The sequence below is a fragment of the Eriocheir sinensis genome, chromosome 18 (genome assembly GCF_024679095.1).
Source record: "Eriocheir sinensis breed Jianghai 21 chromosome 18, ASM2467909v1, whole genome shotgun sequence".
NCBI classification, from domain to species: Eukaryota; Metazoa; Arthropoda; class Malacostraca; order Decapoda; family Varunidae; genus Eriocheir; species Eriocheir sinensis.
Window position 1 is genome coordinate 8,530,793 of NC_066526.1, and position 12,952 is coordinate 8,543,744.

The 12,952-nt window shown below is 42.0% G+C and overlaps 1 protein-coding gene across 1 annotated transcript in view; it reads right to left on the reverse strand.

Moving 5' to 3' along the window:
• LOC127000172 (glucose dehydrogenase [FAD, quinone]-like) overlaps positions 1 to 12,952 on the reverse strand; it is a 49,352-nt gene that overhangs the window by 17,699 nt on the left and 18,701 nt on the right. The window contains exons 3-6 of the mRNA XM_050863563.1: positions 12,088 to 12,274; positions 7,118 to 7,249; positions 2,746 to 2,867; positions 2,242 to 2,295 (exon numbers count right to left, since the gene is read on the reverse strand). Of these exons, the coding sequence (XP_050719520.1) occupies positions 2,242 to 2,295; positions 2,746 to 2,867; positions 7,118 to 7,249; positions 12,088 to 12,274 (495 nt within the window). The remainder of the gene's footprint in view (positions 1 to 2,241; positions 2,296 to 2,745; positions 2,868 to 7,117; positions 7,250 to 12,087; positions 12,275 to 12,952) is intronic.

Genomic DNA, 12,952 nt, shown 5'->3' on the forward strand with positions numbered 1-12,952 from the left:
CCACACGCACGGTCATTCAAATACCCACCCACCACCCGTCTCTACCATCCAGACACACACACACACACACACACACACACACACACACACAACACACATTTACTCTCGCCTTAACACCTCACACTTTGCCCTCACTACCCTCCTACACATTCCTTCGCACACACCTTGAACTTATTATCCACACGCCACCAACTGCACTAATATTGCTACGCATTCCTTTTTGTGGTTGCCTACTCGTTGTTACACCTGTTACGCATACTCATATACACATGAGCATGGAATCATTGCTTTACGCATATAACCTACCTTTTCCCTTGCAAAACGGCCATCCTCTTCCAGCATCTATTTTGGATTAGGCTTATGAACGCCTTCCTTTTATCCTGAGATACTTCAATATCCTCGATAATATTTATTTATTTTATTCTTAATATCTAGCATTATTCATTTATTACTTATTTATGATTATATCTACCATTATTTTCACTATTTTTCGGTATTTTTTTTGTTATTTGTTATTTAAAGAATGATTATTATGTACTCCTATCCACTCATACGCTGATGACTCCACTCTGCATTATTCAACTTCTTTCAACCGAAGACCCTCTCAACAGGAATTACATGACTCCAGGCTGGAGGCTGCAGAACGCTTAACCTCAGACCTTACTATTATTTTCGATTGAGGTAAAAGGAACCCCGTGTCCTTCAGTGCCTCAAAAAAACAATTTCTCCACCTATCAACTCTACACAATCTTCCAAAGACCTATTCCCTCTTCTTCGACAACACTCAGCTGTCACCATCTTCAACACTAAACATCCTCGGTCTATCCTAAACTCAAAATCTGAACTGGAATCTTCACATCTCCTCTCTCACTAAATCAGCTTCCTCGAGGTTGGGCGTTCTGTATCGTATCCGCCAGTTCTTCTCCCCCGCACAGTTGCTATTCATATACAGGGGTCTTGTCCGCCCTCGTATGGAGTATGCCTCTCACATGTTGGGGGGGCTCCACTCACACAACTCTCTTGGACAGAGTGAAGTCTAAGGCTCTTTGTCTCATCAGCTCTCCTCCTCTTACTGATAGTCTTCTACCTCTTAAATTCCCCCGCCATGTTGCCTCTCTTTCTATCTTCTACCGTTATTTTCACGCTGGCTGCTCTTCTGAACTTGCTAACTGCATGCCTACCCCCCCTCCCGCGGCCACGCTGCACACGACTTTCTACTAAAGCTCATCCCTTTACTGTCCAAATCCCTTACGCACGTGTTAACCAGCATCTTCACTCTTTCATCCCTCACGCTGGTAGACTTTGGAACAATCTTCCTTCATCTGTAGTTCCTTCTGTCTACGACTTGAACTCTTTCAAGAGGAGGGTATCAGGACACCTCTCGCTAAGAGATGACACTCTCATAAGCAGGTCTGGGTGCGAGAGGGATTTAGGGGTCTTAGTGAGCTCTGATCTCCGTCCAAGGGCACAATGCATTCAAGCTAGAAATCGAGCAAATAGGGTACTGGGAAAGACTCAAAGAGTTAAACTTGCATTCTCTAGAAAGGCGAAGGGTGCGTGGAGACATGATCGAGGTTTATAAATGGATGAAGGGCCTTAATAAGGGAGACATTCATAAGGTTTTGTTGGTAAGAGAACCGGGTAGGACACGAAGTAATGGGTTTAAACTGGATAAATTCAGATTCAACAGAGACATAGGCAAGAATTGGTTTACAAACAGGGTGGTGGATGAGTGGAAAAGGCTTAGCAGTCATGTGGTGAGTGCCAATACAATTGTCACATTCAAAAATAGATTAGATAAATTCATGGACAGCGATATTAGGTGGGATTAGATACACGGGAGCTACACGGGAGCTTAGGTTCAGATGAGCTGCCTCGTACAGGCCTACCGGCCTCTTGCAGACTCCTATGTTCTTATGTTCTTATGTTCTAATGCTCATATGTTCTCTCCTCCCGAAATTGACCCCTCTTTCGGCCACCTCTTTGGATTCTTTTAAGGAGCAGCGAGTAACGGGCTTTTTTTTATTATTGTTTCCTCATTTTGTGCCCTTGAGCTGTCTCCTATGTTGTAAAAAAAAAAAAAAAAATCCTTACTTCAGTATTACTGATATCAACAACACAGATTTAAGAGTTTTTTGCTAAAGGTTCGTTTTCAATTACAGCTCTCTCCTATAGATATCAGCAGATCGCATCGAACGGGACTATTGTATTCGATCTATTTTAATTGTCGCTCACACCCACCTGGTCCTTGTACAAAAACTGGACGCCAACTGCTCTTCTCTGCTTGAAGAGAATCTGCAAAGTTTAAAATTATTAGGAGGAGGAGAAGGAGGAGGAAGAGGAGAAGAGGAAGGGTAAGAAGAAATGTAATGATAGAGAAGACGATATTTTTCTCACTCTTATTAAAAAAAAAAAAAAGATATTTCATCTCTTCCCCCGTCACCCTTACAATCCAGTCTCCAGGTTTTGGTATCTTACGCCACAACGGAAGCCACAAAATAATCAGCATCACTTCTGTATTAATGCATCATCAGAAATAGAACCCTAGACAGTTTAATTACAGTGGTCCTTCAGTTTGGATTGATCAGGTTTCACACCCTCCACAAAAGTTGCAGAGCGTTATAATTATTAGGGATGCAGACACAAGTGGATCTTACCCTAGTTGCCTTTAACACCACTGCCTTGTTCCCAGGTTATAGGTAAATGAACAACCAGGGGAAGTAATCGCAGGTGTGCGGCGCGTACCTTTAGGACATTTGCGCCGTGCAGGATGTGTAGGTTATGCCTGGAGGAGGCTGGCTTTAGGTACTCCTCTGCCGTCGACGACCGCACGCCGTCACGGATATTGAAAGTAGCTTGAGAAAACCCTGTGGAGGGAGCGACGAGCAGGAGAGCATCACAGTAACAGGAAGAAACTGATTACTACACTTTTTCACCTTCAAATAAAAAAAATAAAAATGAATTTCAAATTAAAAAAGGTGACTTTCAAATTTAAAAAGTTGACTCATATAAAAAAAAATTACCTTCATATTAAAAAAAAGTTGAATTTCAAATTAAAATACTTGACTTTCAAATTTTAGAAAGTTGACTTTCATATTTTAAAAAAATAACTTCAAATTAAAAAAATGTAATGTAACTGAAAAACACCCCTTTTCCTCTCCCCCTCCCCCATCAATAGTCCTCCTCCCCCCTTCAATATCCCCCTACTACACCCCTTTTCCTCTCCCCTTTCCCCCTTCAATAGCCCGCCCTCTCCCCTTCAATAACCCCCACTACACCTCTCTTCCTCTCCCCCTCCCCCCTACAATAGTCCTCCCTCCCCCCTTCAATAATCCCCTACTACACCCCTTTTCCTCTCCCCCTCACCCCCTTCAATAGTCCCCCATCCCCCCCTTCAATAACTCCTACTAGACCCCTTTTCCTCCCCCTCTCCCCGCTTCAATAGTCCTCCCTCCCCCTTTTAACAATCCGTTTCCTCTCAGCCCTCGTTAACTCTTATCTCAGTCACCAGGGGGAGTCGCGGGGGGGGGGGGGGGCGTAGACCTGTAGGGGTGCGTAGGTTTTTAGGGGGAAGGGGTGGTAGTTGAGGAGTGCATGGGGTTGGGGGAAGGGGTTTAGTTTGGGGCTGCATGTCCCTGGGGTTAACCAAGCAAAGTCAAATTTTGTCAAGCGAAGTCAAATTTAGTCAAACAAAGTCAAATTTAGTCGAGTGATGTCAAGGAGTCACCCCAAATTTAGTCAAGCGAAATCAAATTTAGTCAAGTGAAGTCAAGTTTAGTCAAGCAGTCAAATTTAGTCGAGTGATGTTAAGGAGTCACTCCAAATTTAGTCAAGCGAAATCAAATTTAGTCAAGCGAAGTTAAACTTAGTCAAGCGAAATCAAATATAGTCAAGCAAAGTCAAATATAGTCAGGCAAAGTCAAATTTAGTCGAGTGATATCAAGCAGTCACCCCAAATTTAGTCAAGGACAGTCAAATTTTGTCAAGCGAAGTTAAATTTAGTCAAGCGAAGTCAAATTCAGTGAAGCAAAGTCAAATTTAGTCAAGCAAAGTCAAACATTGTCAAGAACAGGCAAATTTAATCAAGAGAAGTAAAATTTTAGTTAAGCGAAGTCAAATTTAGTTAAGAAAGGCAAATTTTGTCAAGAACAGTCAAATTTTGTCAAGAACAGTCAAATTTAGTCAATCGAAGTCGAATTTAGTCAAGCAAAGTCAAATTTTGTTAAAAACAGTAAAATTTTGTTAAGAACAGTCAAATTTAGTCAAGCGAAGTCAAATTTAGTCAAGCGAGGTAAAATTTAGTTAAGAAAGTCAATTTTGTCAAGAACAGTCAAATTTTGTTAAGAACAGTCAAATTTAGTCAAGCGAAGTCAAATTTAGTCAAGCGAAGTCAAATTTAGTTAAGAAGGTCAAATTTTGTTAAGAACAGTCAAATTTAGTCAAGCGAAGTCAAATTTAGTCAGGCGAAGTCAAATTTAATCGAGTGATGTCAAGAAGTCACCCCAAATTTAGTCAAGCAAAATAAAATTTAGTCAAGCGAAGTCAAATATAGTCAAGCGAAGTCAAATTTAGTCGAGTGATGTCAAGGAGTCACCACACATTTAATCAAGCAAAGTCAAATTTTGTCAAGCGAAGTTAAATTTAGTCAAGCGAAGTCAAATTTAGTGAAGCGAAGTCAAATTTTTTCAAGAACAGTCAAATTTAGTCAAGCAAAGTCAAATTTAGTCAAGCGAAAGCAAATTTAGTCAAACAAAGTCAAATTTAGTCAAGCAAAGTCAAAGTTTGTCAAGAACAGTCATATTTAGTCAAGCGAAGTAAAATTTTGTCATGAACAGTCAAATTTAGTCAAGCAAAGTCAAATTTAGTCAAGCAAGGTTAAATTTAGTCAAGCGAAGTAAAATTTAGTTAAGCAAGGTCAAATTTAGTCAAGCGGAGTCAAATTTTGTCAAGAACAGTCAAATTTAGTCAAGAAAAGTCAAATTTAGTCAAGCAAGGTAAAATTTAGTCAAGCGAAGTAAAATATAGCCAAGCAAGGTCAAATTTAGTCAAGCGGAGTCAAATTTAGTCAAGCGAAGTCAAATTTAGTCAAGCTAAGTCAAATTTTGTCAAGAACAGTCAAATTAAGTCAAGCGAATTAAACTTAGTCAAGCAAGGTCAAATTTAGTCAAGCAAAGTCAAATTTAGTAGAGTGATGTCAAGGAGTCACCCCAAATTCAGTCGAACGAAATCAAATTTCGCCAAGCGAGGTCAAATTTACTCAAGCGAAGTCAAATCAAGTAAAACAAAAAAGGGGTGTGGGAAGGCGTTGCTGGGGGAAGAGGGGGGGAAGCTATTGAAGGGGGGAAGGGGGGAGGAAAAGGGGTGTGGCTGGGCGTTGTTGAAAGGAGGGGAGGGAGGACTATTGAAGGGAGGAGGAGCGGAGGAAAAGGGGTGTAGTGTGGGGTTGCTGAAGGGGGGGAGGACCATTGAAGGGGGAGGGGAGAGGAAAGGGGTAGTGGGGTTGTTGAAGGGGAGGGAGGACTATTGAAGGGAAGGGGTGGAGGAAAAGGGGTAGGGGTTGTTGAAGGGGGGAGGAGGACTATTGAAGGGGAGGGAAGAGGAAAAGGGGTGTAGTGGGGAGTTATTGAAGAGGGAGGAGGACTATTGAAAGGGGAGGGGAGAGGAAATAAGTCTGGTGGGGTGGTCATTGAAGGGGAGGGGGACTATTGATGGGGGAGGGGGTCATTGAAGGGGGAGGGCTATTGATGGGGGGACGGGAGAGGAGAAGGGGTGTAGTAGGGGTCATTGAAGGGGGAGGGGGACTATTGATGGGGGAGGGAGAGGAAAAGGGGTGTAGTGGGGGGTCATTGAAGGGTGGAGGAGGGACTATTGATGGGGGAAGGGGGAGAGGAAAAGGGGTGTAGTAGGGGGTCATTGAAGGTGGGAGGGGGGACTATTGATGGGGGGAGGGGGAGAGGAAAAGGAGTGTAGTAGGGGGTCATTGAAGGTGGGAGGGAGGACTATTGAAAGGGGGCGGGGGAGAGGAAAAGGGGTGTAGAGGGGGAGGGGTTATTGAAGGGGTGGAGATGGGACTATTGATGGGGGGAGGGGGAGAGGAAAGGGGTGTAGTAGGGGGTCACTGAAAGGGGGAAGGGAAGACTATTGAAAGGGGGAGAGGGAGAGGAAAAGGGTTGTTTTCAATTAAATTACTTTTTAATTTGAAATTCATTTTTTTAATATGAAAGTCAACTTTTTAAATTTGAAAGTCAAGTATTTTAATTTGAAAGTCAATTTTTTTAATTTGAAGGTCAATTTTTTAATATCAATGTAATTTTTTTAATATGAAAGTTTACATTTTTAAATTTAAAGTTCAATTTTTTAAAATTTGAAGGTGAAAAGGTGTTGCATTACCGTTGTCTGTATAGCAAATAATAAGGCTTTCAGTGCAGCCATCGCACTGATTCACATACAATGGCTCAGTGTTTTCTTTCCTTCAGTTTTAGACAGTTAGTATCTTAGGAATCTACTTATGCTGTAATTAGAGTGGGAATATATGGCAAAATATATTATAATAATGACTGGAAAAGTTTGTGGAATGCTCTCATGTAATTTATGTAGCAGTGACAAAAAATAAAGACAAAAATCTTATGGTATAAAATTCTTGCAGGAGGAATTAATCCATGCTTAATTATCATTTGGAGTAAATAAGCTAATACATAATCATAGAGAATAACTAAACTGGAAAAAAAGTGTTTATACATATTCCCATTTTCAATTCATGGTATATTGCCAATATTTTTAAAGGTAAAGTTGGGGAAATACGTACGCTAAACCTGCGCGTTGTTTCGGTACTCATCTCCCTCACATTGGCCCTTGACCCTGTGGCCCTGAGGCCCTGTGGAAACAACCCATTACCCGGTGACACAGGAGAGGTTACCACAGTTACCTTACACAGGTTTCTCTAGGTACCCATTTATCGTCTGAACCCGAAAGAGAGGATGAACAGCTGGAAGAGTTAATTGCCCTGGCAAAAACTATAACCTGGGCGCGCAGATTATTTGTAGTTAGGCGTGCTAACCACTTTACCACTTTAACTATCATAAATTCGATGAATCGAAAATCATTCCTATTTCCTCACCAAGCTGCTCCGGGCCGTTGTAGTCGACCAGTTGGTAACCCAGCTCTAGGCCGCCTTGTATGAAGGCCTTGGTGAGGGGCGTAAGGGGGGCTGGAGTGACGCCTATGGGGCCGCCCCGTCCATGGAAGGCAGCTGCAGGTGGGAGAAAGTCTATGTGAAGATTAAAGTAAGCTGAGCTAAAGGAGTAGGTAGGAAGACACCTACCGAAACGGCCGTAAGCCACTCCCGGTGAGGTATATATGGGAAGTCAGGAGGTGCTGAAGCCCTCGACAGATCCTTCACTTTCCGTTTCCCTATTGTCTCATCAACACTAGAGAGTAGTTTAGCATGCTCTCTAAAGACAGATAATCTCTCTCTCTAAACCACACTACATTCACACAACATACACACCTTTACCCAAAATTTGAAATTCAGAATGGCGCACCAAAACACTGCCTCGGAGTCCCCGCCTGGGGTGGGACCACAAATTCCCCCAGGGAGGACTTCCCTTCTGGCTGCCGACTTGAGAGATGTCTTGATAATTCCTCGAACCTCTTTCTTATCAATTTCTGCAACATACGCGGTCTTCGTTCTATTTTTCATTCTATGGAAGACCATCTCTTCTCTCTAAACCTCACCTTCTCTTCCTCACCGAAACACAGGTTTCTGAGGCTACTGACAGCAGTCTCTACTCTGTTCCCTCCTACTATCTCAATCCTAAATTTCAATCCAAAGCTGGCTGTTACGTCTACGTACGCAACGACATCACTTACTCTCGTGCCCACGACCTTCAGAATTTTCCACCATCCGGCAAAGCCTTCATTGTCATTATATTACTAAATACATATGTGCTGTCTATCTCTCACCTAACTCTACTAACTATGTAAAATTCTTTGACTACTTGAACTCTAAAGTGGAGCACATCTTGACTCACTCTCCCTTCGCTGAAATCTCCATCCTAGGAGATTTCAATGTTCACCACCTGCTTTGGCTTTTATCCTCTTTCAGTGACCAGCCTGGTGAACAAGCCTACAACTTTGCAATCCTCAACGATCTAGCTAGATCACCCTACACGTATTCCCGATCGTCTTGGAGACAGGCCCAACATACTAGAACTCTTCCTTTCCTCAAACCCTTCTGCTTAATCCGTGGGACGACCTGAGGATGTACTTTTCCGATTTCCCGTGGAATGATTACTGCTTCCAGAAAAGAGAGGTGATTGTCTCTGGAATGGAGGCACACATTCCACGTACTTTCTCTACTCCGCATGCTAAAAAGCCTTGGTTTAATCACGTTTGTTATCCTGCTATCAAAGATAGAGAGGCAGCTTACAAAAGGAACGAGACCCTTCGCACTCCTGCTAACCATGATCTTTATATTTCTGGGAGGGCCGGATTAAGCTTGCATTGGGCCATACGCCACCCACAGTTTTGCCCCCCCCCCCCCTCGAATAAATTAGCCAAGATCTGAACAATCTCATATTTTATTGAAACATCAGAATGAATTAATGATACAATATATTTAATACAGATTGTCATCATCTTTTTTTTCTTTATATTCTGTATTAGCAGCATACATACCATACCTATACACATAGGTAACTATAGCAGCTACACCAATGCCCTTTTTCTTGATTTCCCTTATGAAAACTATTCAATTATGGTTTCAAATGTCACTGAGGAGGTGACATCATTTTCAATTGACATAACAGACAAAGCATTCAGTCGTTTATGAGTCATTGTTGAATGAAATCTGTTTTTGATCAAAGACAGTTTGGAAAATGAACGTTCAGTATCGCAGACTGTGACTGGTAATGTTAAGAACAATCGCAGAGCAGTTGAAACATTGTTAAATGTTGACTCTACAACTGGATTCTTCCCTAAGTATTTTAACAGGACATGAGGATCACGATCCAACTTCAAATGGGTTACAAATTCTGAGAATGTTACAAATTCATCCTCGCAGTGGGGTTCCAAGTCATTGATGTATTTTTTCACCAAGCTGGATACATCATGCAACTCTCAGGTGTGCAGTATCATTTCCCTCAATGACTTGATAAAGGCAAAGTCGTCAGATATCTTGTGATAAGCCTGGCGACGTTGAGCTAAACTTGCATGTAACTTGTCAATGATGACAACAAAACTCTGTACTGTGATTTATTGTGCATCTTGAAGATCTGCATCAGGTTCAGCTGAATCATCAGCTTGACGCCGCCGTCTTCTCTTCCGTACCTTTTCCGATACATATACTTGCTGAGCATTTTCAATGAGATTTTTTGTATCATTCTCCAGTTCATCAAATTGACCACGAAGCTCAGCAACAACACTTTCAAGTGATAGAAACAATGATACAGCCATGTTGATATCAATATCTGAAAGCGCTGGAGGATCTTGTTCCAAAGAACACACATACATGCATTTTCAAGAAGGCACATATATTCTCTGCAAAAACTGACGCAGCAAGTCGAGCATCTCCTTTAAGTTCCTCATTGTCTGCAATTTCATTTAACATACCATAGATGCTTGAGTAGTTTAAGTGCAGTGCTTTCATTGATTCAGAATGGAAATGCCAACGTGTGGAAGATAATGTTTTTAGGGTTAGAATTCTACCATTTTCATTAGGTGACAATCCCTTTGTTAGTAAATTCCAGCGATTTGTTGATCCAACTGAATATGTATATAATTCCTGCACAAGTTCAAAGAAATTGCAACCACTGTTGACTTGTGTTGCCAACACAAACAAGTTTTCGCTATTTTATTTTATCTATTTATTTTTATTTATATATATTTTTTTCAATCACCAGTCCAACGCAGCATACTGATCTCCCTGAGGCTACAGGCATTTCCGGGATTTCCATTATGTGGGGGCCCAATTATGGGTCGGGTCTATCAGGTTTTGTGGGCCCCTCAGTGCTGGGGGTCCTACGCCATAGCGTACTTGGCGTATAAGATAATCTGGCCCTGATTTCTGGCCGGAATCGTGCAAAATCTATTTTTGGACTTACCAAAAGCTCTTTCATTCATTGGAAATTTCAAAACCTTGCTTTTTGTAATTCTTCTAGAGACTTCTGGCATTTAGCCAAAAACATCTCCAATTTCACTTCTTCATCTTTTCCTAGTCTCCTTAACCCTGACGGCAGCACCGCCGTCTCATCTGTCTTTAAGGCTGAACTCTTCGCTCAAACTTTCTGTAATAACTAACAACTCCACTCTGGACCATTCCGGGCATATTCCTCCTACTTATCCCCCCTCTGACTCCTTTATGTCTGTTGTTAAAATTCTTAGGAATGATGTTTTCTATGCCCTCTCTGGCCTCAACTCTCAGAAGGCTTATGGACCTGATGGAGTGCCTCCTATTGTACTTAAAAACTGTGCTTCCGAGCTTACACCCTGACTGGTCAAACTCTTTCGTCTCTGCCTATCAACACCTACCTTTCTTTCCTGCTGGAAGTACGCCTTCATACAGCCTGTGCCTAAGAAGGGTGACCGTTCCAATCCCTCAAACTACCGCCATATAGCTTTACTTTCCTGTCTATCTAAAGCTTTTGAATCAATCCTTAACCAGACGATTCCACAAGAGCGTTCTACTGGCGACCTTTTTGCTCTATTAACTAACTCTTGGTCATCCTCTCTTTGCCATTTCGGTGAAACTTTCTCACTTCCGCTAGACATATCAAACGCCTTTGATAGGGTCTTGCACAAATATTTGCTTTCCAAACTACCCTCCAATGGTTTCTATCCTTCTGTCTGTATCTTAATCTCCAGTTGCCTCTGACCGATCTATCACTGCTGTAGTAGACGGTCACTGTTCTACCCCTAAACCTATCAACAATGGTGTTAATCAGGGCTCTGTTCTATCTCCCACTCTCTTTCTGTTGTTCATTGATGATCTTTCCAAAACGATAGAAGGCCACCTCAACAGGAACTAGACGATTCCAGGCTGGAGGCTGCAGAATGCATAATCTCAGACCTTACTATCATTTTCGATTGGAGCAAGAAGAACCTGGAGTCCTTCAACGCCTAGAAAACTCAATTTCTTCACCTCTCAACTCGACACAATCTTCCAAACACCTATCCCCTATTCTTTGACAACACTCAGCTGTCACCTTCTCCTACACTAAACATCCTCGGTCTATCCTTAACTCAACATCTCAACTGGAAACTCCATATCTCCTCTTTCACTAAATCACCTTCCTCGAGGTTGGGCGTTCTGTATCGTCTCCGACAGTTTTTCTCCCCTGCACAGATGTTGTACATATACAGGGGCCTTGTCCGCCCTCGTATGGAGTATGCATCACATGTGTGGGGGGGCTCCACTCACACAGCTCTCTTTGGACAAAGCAGAGTCAAAAGCTCTTCGTGTCACCAACTCCCCTTCTCATACTGACCGTCTTCTATCTCTTAAATTCCGCCGCCATGTTGCCTCTCTTTTTATCTTCTATCGATATTTTAATGCTGACTGCTCCTCTGAACTTGCTAACTGTATGCCTACCCCCCTCCTGCGGTCCCGCTGCAATCGACTTCCTACTCTAGCTCATCCCTATACTGTCCAAACCCCTTATGCAAGAGTTAACCAGCATCTTCACTCTTTCATCCCTTTCACTGGTAAACTCTGGAACAGCCTATGACTTGACCTCCTTCAAAAAGAGTGTATCATGACACCTCTCCACCCGAAATTGACCTCTCTTTTGGCCACTCTTTACTTTTGTCTGTTGTGGGAGCGGTGAGTAGGTTTTTTTTTTCTACACTCTTTTTGCTGCCCCTGAGCTGTCTCCTTTGTTGTAAAAAAAAAGGGGATGTCATCTTAATACTGTCATTTAGGGTTTCTTATGGTGCCTCATGATATATAATACCACCACGACCTCGGCCTTTTAAAGTCTTCGTGTGCGTATTTCTGTGTCGGAATATATAAAGCTATAGTGCGTACACACACACACACACACACACACACACACACACACACGGATACATGAGCGCCCCCGGCGACTCTACCTGTCTCGCTGAGGTTTCCCCGGTAGTCCTCGACCTTGATGAAGTAGGGCAGCACGGAACGATAGTCCCAGCCGGGGTTCCCTAGCGCAGCCCAGTGGTCGTAGTCTCGTCTGTTTCCTCGCACGTAGAACATCGCATTAACAGTGGAGCCGCCACCTAACACCCTCCCCTGGTGCTGCCTCGCTGCCTGCAACACCCACCACGTATTATTACCCTATTAGTCCTTTGAGTGCAACACACTGGAAAGTAAAATTTGACATTAAAATAAGAAGTGAGAGAAACTGTAAAGAAGCATTTTCATAGGATAAAAAGTCAGAGATAACATAAAAGAATTCCCCTGTTTGCACCAATGACAGCTAATGAAATTATGGGACTGTCGACACCTTCATCAACATCAGCTCTGTTCAAATCAGTGAACAGAGTAAAATTTATTTGATGACAAGAAGACTCTTTAAAGAATCTATTACAAATGGCCACCCTAGGAAAAGATAAATAGTGCACAGTAAAAAAAAAGTAATAGGCAACATACAGAAGGCCACAAATAAACGGAGACGATCACACATTCTGATCAAAGGATTTGGATGCTGATACCTGACTTTCTTATTACTATTCTCCTAATGATGCCTTTGCGATTATAATGCACTAATCTCAGTACACTCAATACACTCATGATAGCATAGTAAGAACGACATTAATGCTATATTAATGCCATATTTGTTTTTACAAAATGTTATTTTAGTTATTATTGTTATCATTATCATTATTATTATTATTATTATTATTATTATTAGTAGTAGTAGTAGTAGTAGTAGTAGTAGTAGTAGCAGTAGTAGTAGTAGTAGTAGTAGCAGTAGTAGTAGTAGTA